This window comes from Pongo abelii, chromosome 7 (assembly GCF_028885655.2).
Source record: "Pongo abelii isolate AG06213 chromosome 7, NHGRI_mPonAbe1-v2.0_pri, whole genome shotgun sequence".
NCBI lineage: Eukaryota > Metazoa > Chordata > Mammalia > Primates > Hominidae > Pongo > Pongo abelii.
In genome coordinates, this window is record NC_071992.2 from 103,961,504 (window position 1) to 103,986,467 (window position 24,964).

At 33.5% G+C, this 24,964-nt stretch overlaps 1 protein-coding gene across 2 annotated transcripts in view; it reads right to left on the reverse strand.

Annotated features, from left to right (window-relative positions):
- Positions 1–24,964, reverse strand: part of MMP16 (matrix metallopeptidase 16) — a 286,190-nt gene that overhangs the window by 122,293 nt on the left and 138,933 nt on the right. For both annotated transcript variants that reach the window (XM_024251330.3, XM_054518653.2), the window contains exons 3-4: positions 23,070–23,192; positions 4,293–4,597 (exon numbers count right to left, since the gene is read on the reverse strand). In XM_024251330.3, coding sequence (XP_024107098.2) covers positions 4,293–4,597; positions 23,070–23,192 — 428 coding nt within the window. The remainder of the gene's footprint in view (positions 1–4,292; positions 4,598–23,069; positions 23,193–24,964) is intronic.

Below are 24,964 nucleotides of genomic sequence, written 5' to 3' on the forward strand. Positions count from 1 at the left end.
TATTCAGGAATGAGTGGGTTTGGATGTAGATGTCGATCACTTCACAGTGAATGATTAATTGAATTTAACGGTTTTGATGTCTCAGATGACATCTTTATCATAATTTTTCTCTTTTTGTTTTTTTGACAGCCTGCTACCACAGCGTTGATAACCTTCCTGGTTATCTCCTTATGTTACGCAGTGAACTTCCTGACAGTAAGCAGTGTCACTGCAATGTATTCTTTTTAACAGAATTGCAACTACGTGGTAAAATAGGATATGCCTCTAGATATTATTCTGTCATAAGTTTTATATATTGTTTTAATAGATAACCTGCTTTGCTTGGAGTATCCATTTAAAATTATATTACTCCTGTAGATGCTTGTCTAATTAGGAAGAATCTTTGTGATATGTTTGTGTTTACATTGATAGCACCATTTTAACTTTAACGATAGACAAGGAAACAATGTCCTATTGTTGCTCAAAATGAATCTTAACATTTTGCTGGAGTTAAATTTTCCAAGTCACATTCAGGCAATGTATATCTTTCAAAACCACTATCATGATAAATATTTTCTATTTTGAATTAATTTGCATGTTTTAAAATAGTTAATGATGTTAACTGTTTTGCTGATTCATTCCATGAAAATAAAAACTCTTAAAAAAGGCATTATTTGTCTTAGGGTTGTGTATATAGGTGTGTGTGAATGTGTTTATTTTAATAAAACTATTTTGTAATTCACTTAATGGTCTTTAGCTTGAATTTTCAAAAGGTATGACTATTAGTAAATTGATAGGAAAGTAGATAACAATGAAGTAACGGTTACTGGCAGCCTAAGACACTGTTTATCTCTTTTAAGGTAGACAGAATTCAAATTGCCTTCATTAGCTGAGCAATGTGCTGTGGAAAATGTGCTGGGTACTCATCAAGAAGCTCTTTCATTTGCATTTTTGCTAAATAAACAAGCTGCTCTGTTTCCTAGCTCTCAAGAGCTCTGAATGGAAGAGAAAGGGGAAAGTAATTCAGGTAAGTAAGCCAGGGGGCATTCCAGGACTAGATTAAAGAAAAAAAAAAGTTTATCCATGAAGATGTCAGAATTGTGCCATGCATATTTGTGATACAAAAAGATAGTCTCACACATCGTTAGAATTGAGGATGTACAAATGAATTAATTCTCCCCATAGCCGCCAGTACCACAAGCAAAGATAGAGGCTGTACTTTTGATAAATGATCAATACTTCAGCCTGACACTACTCTAGTTGCCCTGCTGTTGCTGGTTAAAAGTTTGAATTTCAATTAAGAAGTAAATCTTTTTGGCATTACATCTCCAACAGTCAATTAATGTCTCCCTAATCTCTTGAAATTCTGAAACACTATTATTTTGCAGAGTCCTTTCCTTCAGGCTCATTCACCAGCAAAGTGTTCTTGTTAGACAGGTAAAGACATAGTTTCCTCCAAATAAAAACTCAAATATTAAACAATGGTTTTGTTTAGATTTTTTGGTCATTTGTCTATGCGTAAAGAATGTTATACTTCCAGAGTTGTTACGACACATATTTAACATAATCCGGAAGTAGACTGATGAATACTCTCAGCCAAAAGTGCATTGACTTGATTGTCCCCCTTAGGCCATGTTATATTTCAGAATTTCTTCCCACATATACATTCTTTGGAAAAATTCTTATACCATACAAAACACATAAGCATTCTAAGCACTGATCACACTCAAATCAGTGTAAACATTATCATCTCTTGTCATAAAATCTCCCTGTAGACTTTTTTCCCAAAACATTTTCTTTATTTTCAGAGTGTTGGTTGATGCCTAAAAGCCAGGTAATACTGTAATTCCAGCTACTCAGGAAGTTAAGATAGGAGGATTGCTTCAGCCCAAGAGTTCAAGTCCAGCCTGGGCAAAATAGCGAGAATCCCATCTCTAAAAAAAAAGAAAGAGAAAAAAACCCAGCTAATAAAGTGTATAGCTAAAGAATTAGTGCAACCTTCTTCATGGAGGACTTCAATATTTTAAGACAAAATATAGGGAATTTGATAGACATTTCTTTCATATAGGATTTTAATAATTTTAAATTTAAGAGGTCACAAAGCCAAATTAACACATCTTCAAAACTATAGATTTACAATTGTTTTGATGATTAGATCCATTACTGCAATAAAATAAAATTTTATCTTTTCAGAATATCAAAAGAAAATCTCTCCCTGGAAGTAAATCAGCCTGTGTCAGTAGAATTCTACCATTATAAGTGCTATTCTTGATCATTTAGAATGCAAGCATTTCTTATATTATTTAAAATAAGTTTAAAATTGACTTGAAGAAGTCTGAATTATTTCACTAGAATCCCTGTGTGATTTTGAAAAAACAAAACATATTTTATTTTAAATGATTTATGTGTCAAACTGGTATGCCCCAACTACCATGTTCCAGACGTTTTATTATTAGATGCTCAGGTATAGAGTAGGTTAAACATGCATGCATAGAAAGCACTTCTACTTACAATGCTTACGGACCTGCAATATAAACTACATGGTAAAAACAAGTCTACACATTTTTGAACTAATAATTAGTCAGCATGTAAACATAAGTCTGTCTGCCTCCAAAGTTTTTGGCTTTTCATCCTATTATACTAAAATCTTCCACTAGTCTTCAAACCTGTTCTTAAAAATGTAATAATAATTTAATAATACAGCACATGCAACTATTAATAACCATTTGAAAAAATCATCTTACTGCTATATACTTTTTATTTTGGAAAACATGAACAGTTATTTATTATATTTTTTTCCTTCAAATTGATGTTATTTTAAATTTAATTCAACCTAATTTATCCTATCCAAAACATGAGAGAACCCTGGGTATCCTAAAACTGCAAGGCTATTAATTACACTAATCCAGCTAACTGAATCCTCTTATGAACAAAGCTTAATGTCATGACTAGGGTTAACTCATCAAGGTGAAAGAAAAATAAGTCTTCACAATAAAAACTGGGGATATGGCTATATAGAAATCTTATAATCTATGATCCTATAACTGCAAAATTTTTAAAACACAGAATTGAAGTATGCATTGTTGACTAGGAAGAAACACATGCCTCTTATATTAAGTAACTACTCTCATACTAACTAACTAAAAGTTATTGAGATTTTTGATTTTTACATAATTTTTGCATATCAGAATAATTGTAAGGATTAGAAAACTGATGGATAGTTAGGATAGAGTTGCAAAAAATGATCTTTGGTAAAAATTAAGATGTAATGAAAATATAATAAATTATATAGTCCCATCAGATTGGGAGACCAATGAAATGAGACAAAAGAGAAGGAGCAAAAAATTACATATATATATATATGTATATTCTTAATTTTAATTTTTTTTTTAAACAGAAGGAGTTTGTTTAAAAAACAGACCCAGGCTGGTATCGAATTCCTGAGCTCAAGGGATCCCGTCTTGGCCTCTCACAGTGTTGGGATTACAGGTGTGAGCCACTGCGCCCGGTCTGCAAAAATTATAGACTAGAAAGGTAATAATAGAATAGAAACTGGGCTGAGTGTGGTAAACTAGGCTGAGTGTGGTGGCTCATGCCTGTAATCCCAGCACTTTGTGACTCCGAGGTGGGTGGATCACCTGAGGTCAGGAGTTAGAGACCAGCCTGACCAACATGGTGAAACCCCATCTCTACTAAAAATACAAAAATTAGCTGGGCATGGTGGCAGGCACTTGTAATCCCAGCTACTCAGGAGGCTGAGGTAGGAGAATCGCTTGAACCGAGGAAGTGCAGGTTGCAGTGACCTGAAATTGCGCCATTGTACTCCAGCCTGGGCGACAAGAGCAAAACTTCATCTCAAAACAAACAAACAAAAAAGAATAGAAAATAATGTAGAAAAGATACAGTAGAAGCCAGACTACAGATGCTAATCAGGATTAAATTACAAGTAGAAACATTGGTATAAGATGTAAAAAAAACAGCAGAATTTTCTTAATATGTATTTCATGACTTAAATACTGATTATAAAATCTTTTAAGGAATCACATTGTGAAGAAGACAAAACTTACTTTAGAGTATTTATAGATACAGTATGAGGTTCTAATCTTTAATGAAAAGAACACATATATAACTATATTATCTAATGACCCACACAAATTCTTATCCTAAAATGCTATAAAATATGCTTACATATTGCTTTGTAATTTTAAAAGTAAATTTAGGATCTATACCTTAAGTTTGTAAATTGTTAAATCTCTTGGGTATTCTGAAATAATAACAGAAATATTTACACTGCCAAACAAACATGCACTTACCATCATGATTAGGATTTCCTAGTGTCCATGGCTCATCTGAGTCAAAATGGGTATCTCCTCCAATTCCTGGTCCAGGGAAGTAGGCATGTGCCAAAAATCCTCCCTCTCCATCAAAGGGAGAACTGTCCCCATGGAAACCAGATGCAAAAATAATGGTTATATCCACATCACGTTTGCCATTTTCTAATTCACTGTAGGGAACTTCTTCAAATGTCAGAGGAGTTACATTCTGCCACACATCAAAGGCACGACGAATAGCTTTACGAGTCTTAGGGTCTCCTACTTTTGGAGTTACGTTCTTTATACTGAAAGTTAGAAAATATAATCATCAGTATTGTTATGTATAAGCTAACTTAGTACAGGTTTTGATCGATTCAGTTAAGTAAAATATTAGAGAAAATAGTCATATTAAATAGGAATAACATGTATTGATTCCTCTTGTCTCTATTGTTAGATTTCACTACATTGCAATCATTTAATTTTCTTCAGGATAGTATTCATGTACCAAAGTTTTAAATGAGAACATCTCTGTAGAATGGTTAACAGTAGGGTAATTGGATCAACCAGTTACTTTACCTTCTAGATAAGAAAGAGAAAGGCAGATTTGCCAAATGATCAAAGAGGCACAACAATTTCGAGCTGAAATAAAAATTTCAATTTTTTCTAGTTACAATTTTCAGAGGCACACCATTGTATTTGCACACATCAATTTCAAACAATGTCTTTATGCTCTTCTTGATCTGTAAATATGAATTCAGCAGATATATAGTTATTTCTTAATCTTTAAAGAAATGATCAAATAACTACAACTTCTGATGTCCTATTGTTTCTTATTAATTCATTCTAGTTAAAAATGTATTGTGAGTAAACAGCTATTTAATACAAAGATTTCACAATTACATGAATTTAAAGAAGTAACCTGGATATTATGTACTTCAGTTTGTCCTGATGCTAATAACAAACAGATTAAATCACTATAAATATTGTACTTGATTCATTTGGCACTAAATCAGATGTTTATTTTTTTTTCTCAGTTTTTTTTCTAAACAACAAAAATGGAACTAGTATTTGTGTTTTTTTTATATTATAGCACTATAAATTCAAAGCGTGCATGTGAAAAAAATGGGTACATTTCATAGGAGTCATAAATAAGTTTCAGATCCTTTCAACCAATAATGTCACATCTATGAACTTACACTAATGAAATATTTTTGATTTTTTTTTCTTTTTTAGAGATGGATCTGATTGTGTTGCCCTGACTGGCCTTGAACTCTTGCACTCAAGCAATCCTCCCGCCTTTGCCTTTCAAGGAGATGGGATTTAGGAAGTAATCACCATGCCCAGCTGATAAATAAAATATTTAATTACAAAAAAGAGGATACCATATTCAGGTGAATATATATATTGAAACGCAATCATAAAAGAGAACCGAAACTGAAACAATTTAAAATGATGAAGTGATGGTTAAATTATGGCATCTCTAATGCATGTCATTGTATAAATAGGATTCAAAATTATTTTGCCCTTTTAAGACTTTTTATCAGCATGGGAAAACTTGTAGGATTAACTTTCCAGTGGAAAAAAATAATATCCATATCATATTTTTAACCTGATTCTATGTCAATACAATTATAAACATTGGGCAGGAATTATATAAACTAATAATAGTATTAATTGAGCATTTACTATGAGCTAGATGAGCACTTCACATTATCTTATTTAACCTCCTGAGTAACTCAATGAGATGGGTATTTATACCTATTTTACCGAAAGCACAGTGGGGATTTATAAGAATTTAGAGAAAAGCCTCTAAGTGGCAAAGCTGGGTTTTCAATCCAAACATTTGGGCTAAAACTCTTTTCCCTTAAATTCTATGTTAGACCGCACATCTAAGATAAATTTTTCACTATTTTCTAATAGATATCTAGATTATATTTACATTGATTACTTGGTGGTAAATATTATTCACTACATAAAGGAAATAAGATAACAAACCAAGTGGAAACAGAGTGCAGGCAAGGAAGAAGAAATGGCAAGTGAAAGGCATTGAAGTGATATTCTTGGCAGGTTCAAAGAACAGCAAGGCAGCTGGTGTAGTTTGGTCACAGAGAGAGAGCAAGTGTCAGGATATGAGATCAGAAAGTTAGAAGGAGACCAAATAAGGTAGGTCCCTGAAGGCCACTCTAAATAGAGTTTGGCTTTTGCTCTGAGAAGGGAAAAACTAGAGCATCATGAACAGAGACATGGCATTTGACTTATGATTTAATAAATGTCTTGAGACATTATGTTGAAAATATACTGATGTGGGGCAAGATTTGAGGCAGGGAGACACATCAGAAACTATTGCAAAAATCCAGGTGAGAGATGGTACTTTGGACCAGGTTGGTACCAGTAGAGATTTTGAGAAGTGGTTGTATTTTGGATATATTTTGAGACTATGTCTCCCAAGATATACCAATGGATTAGACATAGGCTATGAGGAAAAAAGTAAGAGCTGAGGAAGACAGCATTTATTTTTTGACCTCAGCCAAAGGATGGACAGAGCAAAAGAATTCATGCCTGCTCAGGGAGAAGGCTATGCAATATTTTGTTGCTATTGTTTTGTTAGTTTGTTTTAACTTTATGTGATATTCAGCATGGTGCTATAAACTATACTTTGAGGAAGAATAAACATCTACACTGAGATAGCACAGACATTTGTCTACCTTGCTAGTCTCTAAATTTCCTGTCTAATGGCTAAAGAAGCATGAGAGGTAATGTAACACTGAATTTTGTCTAAATTAATTTTCCTAATAGTCTTTTATTTTCTATGCACCCTATGGGATTTCAGAAGTCCCTTATTAGCAGGCTGATATTCCTATGACACATCATTGAAAGAACTTACTACATAATTGGCACTGTTCCAGGTGCCAGTGATACAGCTGTGGGCAAGACTCTGCTCCCACAGTGCTTACATATTCTAGTTATGAGATAAATAATAAACAGAACAAAAAGATAATTTCAGATGGTGAGGGGGTGAGGAGAAGATAAACAGGAGTTCAATGGCAGAAGGAGCCAAAGATGCCTAGCACTGAGTTTCCAGCCAGAGGGAATGGTGAGAAGGCCAAACAAACATGGCCAGTTCAAAGAACCAGACTGCTCAGTGAGTTGGAGCAATGACAATCACTGTGCCTGATGGAAAAATGGATGATGGGACAAAAATAGGAGTAATAAAACATTTCAGAAGTTCACATAAGAGAAGATAGAGACTAGGACTTGTGTGATAGCCATGGAGATATGAAGAATTAGTTTCAGTATGTGTTCTGAGAGAATTGTTCATGGGGATTGGTGATGGATTTGATATGTAATGGAGAAACTGATTTTGATTTCAAATAAAGAATAATCTTATAATAGAGAAATGAAATCATGGTAGTATGATTTGTTTCTAAGTACATAATAGTTTTGAGAAAAATGAAGCCAAATAATATAATAAAAATAATGAATGTGGAGTACTATTCGGATTTGAGAACACATCGCGGTGTTTTTCAAACCTATGTACTGATTAGCTTCCAGATATGCTTAACTACATTATATATGATTGCCATTAGTAAATACAAGATACCTGTACACCAAACCCTCATGACACGAGTTTACCTCCATAACAAACCTGCACATGTACCCCTGAACATAAAATGAAAGATTACAAAAAGGAGAGTAAAAGGTTATGGATGCTGATGACACTGGGCCCAGGTTGAATCTGGGAAGTCAGTGCCCAGTTTCACATATGAAGGGTGGAGATAAAAAGGATCAGTAAGGTTGAAAAACGTGAGCTGAAAGGAAGGTGTATTTTCAATAATAAATCAGAATAAATAGTTAGAAACTGACACTGCTTTATTTATCTTCTGGAGGCCCACTTCATTGTGGATTTTGGATATTATGGAAGAATAAAGATAGCTGGTTAAATAAAATATAAAATTCTAAATTAAAAAATAGGAAAAAACATAATTATAGATATTATTTCATTTTTAATAGGTTTTACTATGTAAAGTTAAAAGGACTGTTCAAAATGGAAATAAGTACTCAGTGGTCTTACTTGAATTAAATAAAGATGGAAAATTCAACAACATTACTTTAGGAAGAAAAAATATTTATTGCTCTTATTTAAATATATATGATGAATTTCAATGATATGATGCATTTTTTTTTTTGAGACGGAGTCTCATTCTGTCACCTAGGCTGGAGTGCAGTGGCACCATCGCGTCTCACTGAAACTTCCACCTCCTGGGTTCAAGCAACCATCCTGCCTCAGCCTCCCGAGTAGCTGAGATTACAGGCGCCCACCAGTACAGCCAGTGAATTTTTTTATTTTTGGTAGAGACGAGGTTTCACCATGTTGGCCAGGCTGGTCTCGAATTTCTGACCTCAGGTCGCCTTGGCCTCCAAAGTGCTGGGATTACAGGCGTGTGCTACTGTGCCTGGCCATATGATGCATTTTTAATTGTGTTCTCAATGATTTGGTAATGTTGAATTAGCAGTATAAATAATGTAAAAATAGTAACCCCTCATTTTTTTATGAAAGTTCAGAAAAAATTATAGTTAAAATTTCTAATTTAGATGATTAAAATTATTAGCTTTTTATAACACATACAATGTAGTGGTAATTTAATGACCTCTGACAACACATTTTATGTAGTAAAAAAATTAATAAATACAAGATATACAAGTATGCTTCAAAGTTAGAGCTAGAGTTCTGAACAAGGTGCAAACAAAAACAAGAGTTTAGAAACTTCTATGCCATTGAGAGATGTATTTTGTATTTACTCATAACTGAACTAACAAAGATCACAGAGTGATCATGACGTAATAAGATTGCTACTAACAATTCTAATAAAAATGCAGAAATGATTAAATATATTTGCAGAATAAAAGACATTGACTTAAAATGAGTAAAAGTCTGAAAAACTTAATGAAGCTAATTTAATTTTAAAATATTTTTACTGGCCCTTTCTTTTTGTGAAAAGAGTAAACTGAGTATACTTCTTATTTTAACAGATGATAGATTTCATTTTTTGAAGTATATCTGGCATTTCATTATATTATTTCACTGATTCTTTCAAACTTCCATTTTGGTAAATTTTGGAATTTTAATCTAAAAACTGTTAAATTTTATCTTTAATGACCATGTCTTACACAATCTTACATAACAAAACCAATGTCTTTATAAGTACAAAAGAGTTGAGAAAAAAGAAGCAAAATAATATAATAAAAATAAATGTGAAACAGTATTCAGATTTGGAAATAAAATTGATGTCTTATCATTAGATCAAAACAATTTCATCTAATAACAATTCTACATATTAGTAATGGTTATAACTCTTTAAAGGTTTTTGTTGTTGTTGTGGTTAAGACAGGGTCTCATTCTATCACCCAGGCTGGAGTGCAGTGGCGCAATCACAGCTCACTGCATCCCCTATCTCCCTGGGCTTAAGGTAATCTTCCTGCCTCAGCCTCCTGAGTAGCTAGGACTACAGTTGTGCACCACCACGCCTGGCTAATTTTTATACCTTTTGTAGAGACAGGGTTTTGCCATGTTGCCCAGGATGGTCTTGAATTCCTAGGCTCAAGGGATTCACTCATCATGGCCTCCCAAAGTGCTGGGATTGCAGTTGTGAGCCACCAGTCCCGGCCCTCTTTAAAGTTTTTGATACAGTAATAAATCTTTTTAAAGTATTGTTTGAACCCTAATATTAGGAAAAAAACCCCTAAATACTGTGGCATCTAATTAGGTTATAAATATCTCATAATATTATGTCAAAATATTTTTATATAAACAGGGCTAAATCTCCTTTACTCAATTAAATAGACAAAAATTAGTTATTTAGAAAGGCATACTAATATTTTATGTAAAATGATTATCGGTTAAATAGAATCAACTACAAAAGGGAAAGCAGACAATTGCTAAGAATAAAAGAAAATAAACATAATATAGCTAAATTATTAACATTCCTGAATGTGCTGTAATATTCTATCCAGAGAAAATAAAATAGACCAATTTGCTTTATTCATATTATGCTTGTATAATTAATGGAGTTTCACAACTTTTTTCTTAAGTATGAGAAATGGTGACAAAATAGAAAGTGAATATGGAGTCCCTCCAGGAAAGCTTGCCTTACATTAAATATTTGGCTATTTCCCAAGATGCTGGCCTTTCTAGGCAGGGCAGACTTAATTAAGTACACATTACATTGGGTGTTGTTTAAGTGGGTTCTGCTTTTTCAGTCTGTTATGTATTCTCTGGATACACAAGCTGAGTTCTCTTTGAACTCAACAGGATCATCAAGTTCAGTGAACTCTTTGGGTTTAGAGAGAATAATGAAAAATATTTCTGTGGAGGCATTTAAAAAAAATTACTTAGTAACCTCTTTTTTCTGTATACACTATTAAAGTAAAATAACTTCCAGTGTGTCCTCAGTTGTAACGGAGTCATTCATTTAAAAACGAGAGGAGCTAAAGGATTAATATACTGGAAAAATAAAAACTAATCAATATAGCACTATTATATTAACTAATATATCATAAATACTCATATTCATCTGGCAATTTAGGTATCTGTCCCATTGGCCATTTGTCACACAAAATAACATTCTGGAATTTAGATTTCTAAGAGAAAAAGAACTTACTCTAAGTCCATTTTATTAATATTCAACAATTGGGAAATACAGATCTATTTGATAAAAGTTATGTTACTCAATAAGCTTCTATCATTGTCATGAAAAAAAGTTTAACCAAAGCCTGTTTGGAATTAATGAATGTATTCAACAACCAACTTTCCAACCATTACATAAATGCGTACACAGTCTCTAATTTAACCTAAGTGAATATATTTTTGGTTTAAATACTTCCAAAAATGAAGATAACTCATATGATGTATAATTTCATTTTTCCAATCATTTAAAACATTAGATTTTTCTGAAAGCCTTTAACAACTTGAGAATAACTGGAAATTTCCCGCTTAAATACACTTGCCACGATGCTGAGAATGCTTAGCTTTAATCTTGAGTTGTTCCACATGCAGACTGCTTTCTAGCTCCCTTAAATTTTGACTCCTTTTTTTTTTTTCTTTTTTTTTTGAGATGGAGTCTCAGTCTGTTGCCTAGGCTGGAGTGCAGTGGCACGATCTTAGCTCACTGCAACCTCTCCCTTCCGGGTTTCAAGCAGTTCTCCTGCCTCAGCCTACTGGGTAGCAGGGATAAAACGCATGCGCCACCACGCCCAGCTAATTTTTGTATTTTTGGTAGAGATGGGGTTTCACCATGTTGGTCAGGCTGGTCTCGAACTCCTGACCTCAAGTGATATGCCCACCTTGGTCTCCCAAAGTGCTAGGATTACAGGTGTGAGCCACTGTGCCCGGCCTTGACTGCTTTTTGAGAGGAGGACACTAATTTTCCAGGAAGCAGCCAAAAATGTGGTGGCCAGAAAAGAAAAGTGTATATTGGGTAAGGCTTGGCCAAAAAAACCAAAGAGAAAAATTAGCATCATCACTGCTTTGTAAATCAAAGTAATCTGGTCATTTTAGCTTTTTCTGGGTCACATTATACTGTTGGTTTATAATGAGTTTGCTATCAAATAAAACCTAGATTCCACCACTCTCACCCCAACTCCTGTCTGCATATTGTCAGGGTACAGTTCAGCTATCCTTTTCATGAATAATTATTTTTTGAGCTTAACTGTCAGATTTTACTTATTAATTTATTTTCTCTAAATACAGTTAGAAAAACAAGAATAGAAAATGATTGTATAGTGCTTTCTATACACTAGGCAATTTCTTAACACCTTACATACATTAACTTTAAAGTGCAATATACTTAGCTCTCATTTCTAACTTCCCATAGTCTTGTCAGAGCATTCTCAACCAATTTCTGCAATTTGTCTGGTAAATTAAAAGAAGCAAAGATAATAATTGGCATATATTAAATACTAACCATACTTCAAGCATTATGCACTTTCATTATTTTTTCCATTATCTTACTTAATTTTCCCTAAGCTTTGTGAGGTAGTGATAGGGTTTGGCTGTGTCCCTACCCAAATCTCATTTTGAACTGTAGTTCCTGTAATCCCCATGTGTCCTGAGAGGGACTCGGTGGGAGGTAATTGAATCACGGGGGCAGGTTTTCCTGTGCTGTTCTTGTGATAGTGAATATGTCTCACGAGATCAGCTGGTTTTATAAAGGATCGTTATTTTATAAAGAGCACAAGCTCTCTTGTCTGCTGCCATGTAAGTTGTGCCTTTGTTCCTCCTTTGCTTTCTGCCATGATTGTGAGGCCTCCCTAGCCATGTGGAACTGTGAGTCCATTAAACTGTTTTTTTTCTTTATAAATTACCCAGTCTTGGGTATTTCTTTATAGCAGTATGAAAATGGACTAATACAGGTAGTATTGTTACAATATTCACTTTGCACACTGGGACACTAAGATTTAGTGGATCTAAGTAACTTGCAGGTTTTACAGGATACAAGTGACACAGAGAGCATTCAAACCCAGGTTTTTCCTGCTATAAAACAGACTCTTAACTGATGCTGTGTTTATCAATGACCTGAAAGTTTATAGACACAAACATAATTACTTGTATGCTTAAAACTGGCTGAGGCCATTGTCAGGACAGTAACACAGCATGAGTGAAATTATAATCAGTTCTGAATATAATAGTTCTTAATCCTCCCTCCCTTCCTTTCTTCCTTCCTTTCTTTCATTTAAAGAAAAAGTGTAATGAGTAAACAAGGATTCAGAGATACTAAATAGGGTACACTGCCAACAGTTTGGAAATCAGGTCAAAAAAGGACAGTATCTGAAATGAAAACAGTGTATCGATATATGGAGCTGTCTAACGTTTACAGCTCTATAGTTGATTATACATTTTAGTTCCATTACTACTTATTGATTGTTTTTGTATGGTATGGGGTAGGTATGAACTCACTTTCATTGTTTCTCATACACATAATCAATTATCACAGAATAATTTTATAGATGAGATAGTGAATCCTTTTCCAATTGATCTATAAAGCCTACTTTGGCATAAATCAATTTTTTATATATACAAGGATCTGTTTCCATGATCTATTGTCTGTACTACTGGCCTATTAATCTATCTTTGTGCTAATACCCAAAACTGCCTTAATTAGTATTGTTTTAAAGTAAGTCTTCATATCTAGTGGGTGGGAACATTTTGATGTTCTCCTTGGCCTTCACTGTTCCTCAGTGATTCAGTGTGTTAAATTATACAAAAAATATCTTACTGGGATTTTTGTTGGAATTGCATTGAATTTGTGGAAAAGTCAAACTTTCATTATATTAAGTCTTTCTACTGAAAGCAAAATATATCTCTTCATTTATTGTTCATCTTCTGTTATGTCCTTCAATAAAAATTCATAATTTTCTCCATAAAAGGTTTATACATCTTTTGCGGATTTATTCTTTGCTCTTATATTTTTGTGTCTATTTTAAATGGTGCCTTTGTAAAGGTTATACACTTGAACTGCTTTTTATGTGGGCACATGTGTGTATATATTTCATGTTGGTTTTTTATTAAAAAGACTGATATGGTCTTGCAGTCTCTGCTTCGATATATAAAATGTTTGGAAGTTATCACTTCAAACCTCACAAGAAATAAAACGGAATAAATTGAAATAACTCTTCTTCATTCCATCAAAAAAATAAGATCATAGGGCAAAATTCTGCCCCAAAAGTGGAGAGAGGGGCAAATACAGAGACTCACGGTTTATCAAGAGCAAAAGCCTCTCAAGCCAAGAGAAGGAAAAACCCTCAAAGTCCCAGCCTTAGGGGTGGAGGGCCGGGAGACAGCTCTACACGTTACATGTTTTACCCCCAGGACCCTCATCAAGTTCTTACAGTGAAGATCTGAGAAAGATCCTCTCCTGCTTCCAGCATGGGGAAGAAAAAAAGGAACAATTTTGAAATAATGCCAAAAGTATTCTATTCTCCATAATAAAGGCCAGTGTTAAAAGAAAACTATTTTATCAAAGCATTATCTGATCTAGCTTAAAGATAATTAGATAGCTCAACCTCCTTTTGCCTTCCTATATTACATAAACGAAGAAAAACAAAAAGCCTAATAGACTTGTCAGAAGGTCACAGCTCAGATACTCAGACCCACTAAAAAGGACTTAATCACAGGATTGCAGATGCTTTCTCTGTACAATATCTTACACCAAACCAACAGGGCTCCACTATATTAACAGTGGATTACAAATGAGATAGTTTAAAGACACAGTATGTATTTAAGGAGGAATTTCTAGAGATATTTAAAGACAGGAAGAGACAAAGAAAAAAAAAAACTCTAGAAGAAATTCAGCTACAGCCAACATTAAATACAACCTAACCCCTAACTAGATGAACATAAAAGCTCACATCAAAGGCTTATTACCTCATTTCCTATTACTCAATACCTTCCCACTTTCAACAAAAAATTACAAACAATTCTGTTGCTTGCTTTGCAAAAGGGAAGAGAAAACAGAGGCTGAAGAGATAAAGCAAGCAACAGAACCAGACTCAGATATGGCCAACATTTTGGAAGTTTCAGAATGAGAATTCATAATAACTGATCAATAGGCTAAGGGTTCTAATGAAAAAAGTAGACAATATAAAGAAAACACATGGATAATATAACCAGAAAGATGGCAGCTCTAGAGAAGAATCCAAACAAATTAAGAATGCCTTTAATGAGCTGATATTAGATTAAACATGGCAAAGGAAATATGCTGTAAGATATGTCAATGGAAACATCCCAAATTGAAAAAAGAATTGAAATGAATGTCAAATAGATAGATTTAATTGTTATATAGTTGTTTAATTCTTATGTGATTAATAGGTCACTGAAATTGTGTCTGTTTATTGTTAAGATTTTTCTTACTCACCTTATGTGGCAAGTTCTGCATATCCTCACCTATTTCATATATTCCAGCTTTTATTCTTGTGAGAAAATTTTCTCTTTTTTTAATGTAATAAGTTTATTTTATATTTTTACCTAATAAAGAGTTCGTGCCAATTTGTAAGCATGTAAAGTTTATTATGCAGTATAACCTCATGTAAATTATTATTTTTATATGTTGCCCTTTCCTTTTTTCAGTATTTCTGGGTGTTATTGGATATTTCACTTTGAATTAAAGAGAGAGCTGGGATAGGACAATATATTGTATCTAATCTCTATCTCACAGAGTGTAATATTAGCTGTGGGTTTTTAGTAAATGCATTGAAGCAGAAAAAAAGAGAATGAAAAAGAGAACGGAATATCCAAGAACTAGAGAGAAAACACACACAATAAAAATATTAGGAGAAGAGAGAAAGAAATATAAATAATAATGGTTGAGGATGTACCAAAATTAATAGCAGAAACCAAATCATAGATCTGGGAAACTCTGAGAACATGAAACAGAATAAATATTTAAAAAACTATACCTAAGCATATCATACTCAAAGCAGAAAACAAAAGACAAAAAGAAAACTCTGGAAAAAATCCAGAAGGGGGTAAAATACCTTATCTGTAGATGAACAAAGATACCAATTCTATTAAACCTCTCTTCAAGAACCATGCAAGCAAAAAGAAAGGGGCTTGAATTATTCAGTGCTTAAATAATAAAACCACCAGCCTTGAAATCTGTATCCAGTGAAACCATCATTTAAAAGTGAGGTGGAAAAGTGACTTTCTTAGACAAATAAAAACTAAAAACACTTGTTGTCTACAGAATTGCCTTGCAAAAAAACAGTAAGAGAAGTTATTCAGAAAGAAGAAAAACGATGTTCATCAAAAATGCATATCTCTTTAAAAAAGAAAGATCATTAGGGAAGGAATAAATGAAAGTAAAATAAAGTATTTTATTATTCTAGTTTTAATTGATCTAACAATAACTTTTCAAAATAATAACAGAAATAATGTATTGGGTTATTATTGCTCATGGATAAATAAAATGAATAATGAGAATATTCTAAGGGACAGAAGAATTAAATTAGAAACTCTGTTATGAGATATCTGTAATACCTGTGACGTAGTATAATGTTATGTGAAAGTAGACTTAGATTACTCGCACATGTATATTGCAAGCCCCAAGGTCACCACTTAAAAATAACAGTAAAAAGGAGGACAATTGACAGGCTAAGAGAAAATGAAAACATATAAAATGGTCAACTAAAACCAGAGAAGGCACTGAAAGAGGGGAAGAAAAAACAAACACAAAAAACCAATAACAACAGCAAATAGTTACAAATGTTGTAGGTATTAACACAACTGCATCAATAGTCACTTTAAATGTGAATACTAGGTGGGCGCGGTGGCTCACACCTGCAATCCCAGCACTTTGGGAGACCGAGGCAGGCAGATCACCTGAGGTTGGGAGTTTGAGACCAGTCTGACCAACATGGAGAAATCCCATCTCTACTAAAAATACAAAATTAGCCTGGCATGGTGGCACATGCCTGTAATCCCAGCTACTCGGGAGGCTGAGGCAGGAGAATCGCTTGAAGCTGGGAGGCAGGGGTTGCAGCGAGCTGAGAATGCGCCATTTCACTCCAGCCTGGGCAACAAGAGTGAAACTCTGTCTCAAAAAAAAAAAAAAATAGTTAATACTAAATATGCCAATAAAAACAGCACTGAGTAAAAAAAACAACAAAATGAAACAAAAACAGAAAGCACGTCCCGCTATATGTTTCCTGCAAGAAACCTGCCTCAAACATGAGGACACAGATAAATTAAAAGTGAAGGTATGGAGAAAGATATATTATCTTTATGCACATTAAAAAAACTAAGCCATATTAATTTAAGATATAGCAGATTTCATAGAAAAGAAAATTATTAGGGATAAAGAGTCATTACATAATGATAAAGGTCTCAATTTTCCAAGAAGATATTACAGTACTTAATGTGCAAGTGCCTAACAACATAGCAAGAAAATATATGTTACTAAAATTGATAGAACTGCAAAAAAAATGCATGAAGCACTATTATAATTGGAGACTTCCAATATCCCTCTATTTGATATCAATACCAGATAAAGATACAAAAAAAACTATGGATCAGTAACATTCATGAACACAGATGTAAAAATCCTCAAAAAAGTCAGCAAATCAAATAGAATAATCTATACGAAGAACTGTACATAATGTCAAATTGTGAATTATCCCAGATATGCAAGGCTGATTCAAGATTTGAAAATCTATTAATGTAATATTTCACATCAAAAGGCAAAAGAAGAAAATTCATATTATGATATCAGCAGAGGCAGGAAAAGCATTTGTCAAAATCCAACACCCATTCACAATATAAACTTTTAGCAAACTAAGAATAGAGGGAGACTTCTTCTATTTGACGAACAACATCTAGTAAAGAATCTACCGTTTAAAACACACTTGATGTTGAAGAACTATTCATATTTCTCCTAAGATCAGAAAAGCCAGTGAGTTCCGTTCTTACCACTCCTATTCAACACCATCCTGGAAACATTAGTTAATGTAATGCAACAATAAAAAGAAACGAGAAGAGACAGATTAGGAAGAAAAAAATACATACAACTGTCTTTGTTTACAGATGATATATCCTCTATTTGAAAAGTACCAGTAACAACAAAAAATCTCCTAGACTAATAAGCAATTATAGTAAAGTTGCAGGATACAAGGTTAATATATAAAAGTCAATTGCTTTTCTATATGCTAACAATAAACAACTTAAATTTGATATGAAAAACATAATACCATTTAAATTATCACCAGAAAAGTAAAATACTTAGAAATAAATCTATCAAAATACGCATATGAGGAAAAGTATAAAATTTTGATGAAAGAATTCAAAGATCTCAATAAATAGGAAGATATCCATTTCCTAGATGAACTATATTTTATATATTTAATATATAATATTTATATGTTATTTCCAAGATGAACTATAGATACGATGCATGCAAAACTCATGGCAAGTTATTTTGTGTGAATCAACAAACTCTTATGTTTATACTGAAAGGCAAGAGACTCCAAATACCCAGCAGAATACTTAAGAAAATAAACACAATCAGACAACAGAAACTACCTAATAGTAAGACTTACTATAAAGTCAGAGTAATCAACATAGGGTGATATTGGATTAATAACAAATACATATATCAAAGGAACAAAGGAAAGTGCCCAGAAATTGACTACCACAAACAGAGTCAACTGAGCAAAGGCAATACAATGGAGAAAGAATGATCTTTTCAACAAATGGTGTTAGAACAACTGGAAATTCACAAGTAAAAGAAATGAATCTAGACACAGACTTTATACATCTCTCATACATTTATTCAAAAGAAATCAGAGACCCAAATGCAAAACATAAAACTACTAAACATCTAGAATATAACACAGGAGAAAATCTAGGGACTTTGGGTTTAATGATGATTTTTAACATACAACACCAAAAGCACAATACGAGAAAGAAAGAAAATGCTAAGTTGGACATTATTAAAATTACACTTCTGCTCTGAAAAAGACATTTTAAAGAGAATAAAAAGACAAGCCACAGATATGAAGAAAGTATTTGGAAACAGAACTGATGAAAGACTAATATACACAATATACAGAAAATCTTAAAACAAGCAAGTCAATTAAAAATTGATAGATCTCAACAGACACCTTGCCAAAGAAGATACAGAGATGGTAGGTAAATAAGCATATGAAAAGTTGCATCTTATGTCATCAGGGAATTGCAAATTAAAACAATCTATATCAATAAAATTGCTTATCTTAATAAACATAATTGATTTTTAATAATTGTTTTATCTCAATTATTTTATCTGAAAAAATATCACTAACCCTTATTAGAGTAACTACAACTGAATACACTGACAACACCATATGCTGGGGGTGGGGCTTGTAGGTCTACAGTATCTCTCATTTACTGCTGGTAATAATGCAAAATGGGATAACCATGTCAGAAGACAGTTTGACAGTTTCTTACAAAGCTAACCGTAGTCTTATCATATGATCAGCAATGACACTCCTTGATATTTATCCAAATGAGTTAAAAATTTATGCCTACACAAAAACCTACACACAAATGTGTATACTGGCCTTATTCATAATTTCCCCAAACTGGAATCAACCAAGATGGCTTTAACAGGTGAATGAATAAATATACAATGGCACATTTATACAATGGATTATTGTTCAGCAATAAAAAATGAGCTATCAAGTCATGAAAAATGTTAAGGAACCTTACGAGTCTATTGCCAAGTGAAAGAAGCCAGTCTGAAAAAAAGCTACATTCTCTATAATTCCAACTATATGACAGTCTAGAAAAGGCAAAACGATGGAGACATTAAAAAAAAATCCAGTGCTGGCCAGGGCTTTTGGAAGAGGAGAGAAGGGATAAATAGGTGAAACACTGAATTTTTAGGGAAGGAAAACTATTCTGTATGATGTTGTATTGGTAGATAAATGACATTATACATTTGTCAAAACCTGTAGAACCGTACAACATAGTGTAAACTATCAACTTAAGTAGTAATAATATACTAGTACTGGCTCATCAATTTTAACTAATCTACTATGCTAATGCAAGATGTTAGTAATAGGAGAAATCATTTGTATTGGTGGAGTATATAAGGGATAGAGGAGAGGGTACGCAGTAACTCTGTGAACTCCCTGTACTATCTGCTCAATTTTTCTGTAAATACAAAATTGTTCTGAAAATAAAATCTATTTTTAGGCTGACTATATTTGTTAATTATTTCTAAACAATCATCAGAATTTCTTCTGGGTCTACTATATAGAAATTTATATAATCTGAGACTAATAATAGTTTGTTTCTTTTCAAATCTTATATCTTTTACTTCCTTTTCTTTCTTTACCTCTATTAGTAGTTGTACAATGTTGCTGAATAGAGGAGAGGTAGCAGATACTGTTGTTGCTTCTTAAAGATTTTACCAGCCTTTTATATGTGAACTACATAACAAAAGTGTAGTATTTATTTTCATAGATGCCATTTTTCTGTTTAACAAAATGTCCTTTTTTTGTTTTTTTCAAGATGGAGTTTCACTCTTGTCGCCCAGGCTAGAGTGCAATAGCGCGATCTCGGCTCACTGCAACCTCCACCTCCTGGGTTCAAGTTATTCTCCTGCCTCAGCCTCTCGAGTAGCTGGGATTACAGTCATGCGCCACCACTCTGAGCTAATTTTTATTTATTTATTTAGTATTTATTTATTTTTTTTATTTTAGTAGAGACAGGGTTCCTCCATGTTGGCCAGGCTGGTCTCAAACTCCCGAGCTCAAGTGATCTCGGCCTCCCAAAGAGCTGGGATTACAGACGTGAGCCACCGCGCCCGGCCCAAAATGTACTTCTTTGCTTTGATTCCTACTTACCAAAAATGGATGGTAAATTTCCTTGGCCACTTTTCTGTATCTATTAAGGTAATAGTATGCAGTTTATTATTTAATACTCTATATTACTGCTAAGACAGAAGTTCAACATCTCTCTACTTGACCTACATGCTCACATGCCTCCTAAATTTCCTAATTTTCCTCTACTTTTGGTTTTTAGGTTTCTTCCTTTTGTTTCAGCTCAACAATGCTTTTAAGATATATTTTAGTTTTAAAAATCTAACATATCTCATCCAAGTTTTGCCCTAATCGGCAGTATATTTTAGGCTTTCTATTCTGCCATGTGACCAGAAAAATAATCTATCATTCTTCATCAAAATCTACAAATGCTTTTCAAGGTATATCCATGGGCTGGGTGTGGTGGCTCACTCCTGTAATTTCCGTGCTTTGGAAAGCCAAGGCAGGAGGATCACTTGAGCCCAGGAGTTCAAGACCAGCCTGGGCAACATGGTAAAACCCTCTCTCTGGAAAAAAAAAAAAAAAGCAAAAGTTAGCTAGGCATGGTCGTGCACACCTATAATCCCAGCTACTCAGCGGGCTAAGGCAGGAGGATCCCTTGAGCCTGGGAGGCAGAGTTTGTAGTGAGCCAAGATCGCACCACTGCACTCGGGCCTGAGCGACAGAGTGAGGCCCTGTCTCAAAAAAAAAAAAAAAAAAAAAAAAGAAAAGAAAGAAAAAAGAATCCACGTTTTCCTCTCAGAAAGCACTGTCACCACTAATTTCACTTACAGAAAAAGGGTCACCAAAGAGACATAAATATTACAGTTATTGGGAAAATAACTGTATATTCCATATGAACTTATTGGTATAATACTTTCTTAACTCTGTTTTGGAAATATAGATTGTAGAGATGATATAACAAATATGTGAAGTAAAAATATCTTGTGAGCAAATTTAAATGATGGTGAATACCAACTTCATGGGCTTGGCCTAAAGCTGCTTCATCTTTGATTTTTCTTATCTGCAGAAATAATTAAATTAAGTAGCATAAGACAATAATCTAGGAGCATGCTGTGTGAGAAGACAGCATAAAAATATAAAAGAAGACAGAAAAGTGTTCCCAGGCCAGGCATGGTAGGTCACGCCTGTAATCCCAGCACTTTGGGAGGCTGAAGAGGGCAGATCACTTGAGGTCAGGACTTCAAGACCAGCCTGGCTAACATGGGGAAATCCTGTGTCTACAAAAAATACGAAAGTTAGCTGGGTATGGTGGTGCACGCCTGTAATCCCAGCTACTTGGGAGGCTGAGGCAGGAGAATTGCTTGATTCTGGGAAGTGGAAGTTGCAGTGAGCTGAGATCGTGCCACTGCACTCCAACCTGGGTGATGGAGTGAGACTCTGTTCCAGAAAAAGAAAAAAAAAAGTGTTGTCAAAATAACCAAAATAAGTTCAAGTGACATGTTCCAGTTATATAAGTAGAAAACCAATATATTGAGGCTTTCATTTGATCTTTAATCATACACAAAGGGTTATTTACAGGAAGAATAAGAATTATGAAATTATCATTTCTATTCACATAATCTGACAGAGATGATTCCTGACACTCTACCCTCTCACCAAAGTATCTTTCCTCTTCTCCTGTCCATTGGTTTAACAAGTTCTTTCTCTTCCTATGGGTCTTAGTTAAAAAGCTATTTCTTTAGGGCGATCTCATCTGGTTTTCTAGAATGGGTTGGATGACCCTGGTTTACATTTCTCTTGCATCCTGTCCTTTATTTTTATAACAAGCATTGTATTTATATGACTATTCAACTTTTTGTGACTGTAAATTCCATGAGGACAAACAGGGTCCTCATGTTTTATTTGTTGCTACATCTCCAGGCCTTAGCATTGTTCTTTGTTCATACTGGGACTCAATAAGCAGTTGTTCAATTACAAAATGAATAAATGTGAAAATCCATTAATAACAATTGTCACTCTAGGTTGGAAAATACTTTCTGTTACTGAAGACAAAACCACTTGCATAATTAAGAAAAAGATAAAAATCAAAATGGTTAGACTGATATTAAACACTGATTAATGAATTCAACAACATTGTTTAAATAGCAGTTATTTATATATTTTATTATTTATTTTAGAGATTATAAATATTTGTCAAAGAATGTAATATGTTAGAACATTCATCTTAAAGTTCCTTATAATACTGACATTTATTCACGAAGCTGGAACAGTTTACAAAAAAGCCCAAGTGTCTCAGAGTGTCTACAGGGTGTCTAATGAACAATTTACTCTCCTCTCAATAGCAATTTTAAGTCTCTTACATTAACATTATATCCCTGTATATTAACATGTAGTCAACGTGCAGAAGATACTAAACTATGTGTCAAAACAAATAGTAATGAAATATGGGGAAAAGGGGAGATTAATCGTGAGTTCTTATACCTGTAAGTGATGTGCTTGTGCTGCCATTTCTGTCCTGTCAATGCATATCGCTTTCGACGAATATGAAATTTGGAGCTACCTCTTGTCTGGTCAGGTACACCGCATCGGGGCTTCTTCATCCAGCTGCAAAAAAAAAAAAAAAAGCAGTATTTTCCAGTTATTTACTAACAACCCTAATCATTAAATTCAAAAGAAAATCAATTAAGAGGTTAATCTGAGACAGTGATGATGAAAATGGCAAACTACAAAGTAAAGGGAACACTGTGAATTTTCTTGCACTTTGAATCTAAGTAGATAGCATAGTTTTCCTGAATTATCAAGAATCACTAGTTTACTAGATAATTTTCTTCTCTCTAATTTATTTTGAGCTAACTGTAGACAGAGGTACTCTAAAGCGTCTAAGGATTTGCTGTTAACAAGGTATATAATCTTGGCAAGTCTTTAATTCCTAGTGTTACTCATAAAATGCCACTAAGGAGTATTCCACCTTTAACATTCAAAGATTATTCTAATCTATTACCTGCGTTTAAATGCCAGGATTCAAGAGGGTATATGCTACTCTGTTCTAATCTACATAGCAGTCAACTGTTTGTTCAAATAAAATATTCATTTCTCTAACTTTTCTTCTTTACATTTCATCATTATTTCATTCCAAGAAGCAGCCACTTGCTTTGAATAGTTGATAAATAACCAAATTCAATGCTTAAAAAATATTTTTCTGAATATGAGGTTTTGCACTCACAAGACTAATGTTTAACATACTTAAATTTGAAGAGGAAATGCTGCCTTTAATTTATTAATCTTAACACATATACAGATAAAATAGTCTAATTTCTCTTCTAGAGAGTCTCATTGGACCACTGTCACATTTTCTATCCTTGCATCTTATCTAAGCAGAAAGATTTTCACGATTTCGGGGTAGTTTTTCTTTAGAGCGTTATAAAGTGACTTTACTGTTTATTAGCCCCTTTATTTTAATAATTACAAAGGTAAGGCAGAAAATTCATAGTGCTACATGGTTAAGAAAGTAGAAATGAAAAACAATCAATTTTTGGAGTATTTGCTTTACAGTTTCTACACTTTTTAAATGGAAAAGGAGTGATCATAGAGATGACTAAGTCATTTACACATTAAGTAATTTGCATGTGAAGTAATTTACGTGTTATGCAACAAAATCCAATAATCTGCTTTTACAAACATAATAACTTCCTGCATCAGTGAAATAATAACTTTTACTTCTTAAGAAAGATGACACTTTTCCAGAAAACATTAAAAGATTCTGCTTTCTTATTCTGACCCCCAGTAATGTAGACCATGCAGTTACCAGATTTAACAAATTCCATCCTAGTTTAAATGCATTGTAGAGTTACTTCAGAAAATAATTCTTCCCCTTTATTAAAGTCCCCGAATTAAAAAATACATCTTGTAAATGCTAAATTCTAAGAGGGTATCCAGCTTTATGGAACTGAGCTCTCAGGAGGTGAGATCAGAGGACTCTCATTTTTAACTGACACTCCCATGGGATTCCTAAACACACTGAAGTTGAGAGATATTTCACTAAACTGTAAAACACTCAAGAGAAGGGGTTTTGGTATTCTCAGTATCTTGCACAACTCCTGGAATAGGAGAATTAACAAATAAATATTACTTGACTAGATGGATACGGTTATTTTTATTGCATAGTTTAAGATCTAGATACTGATTTAACTAACAAGTATTAATGGTGTGCCTATGATGATTTAAGTTGCTTTTATATATGGGTATTAATTATATTCTCAAAAAATTATAATATTCCTAAGGTAGGTACTTATCTTTACTTATCTCATTGAAAGTACTGGGAGAACAAACAATACGCAATTATGAAATCTGAATATATTTACTTAACGTGGGATATG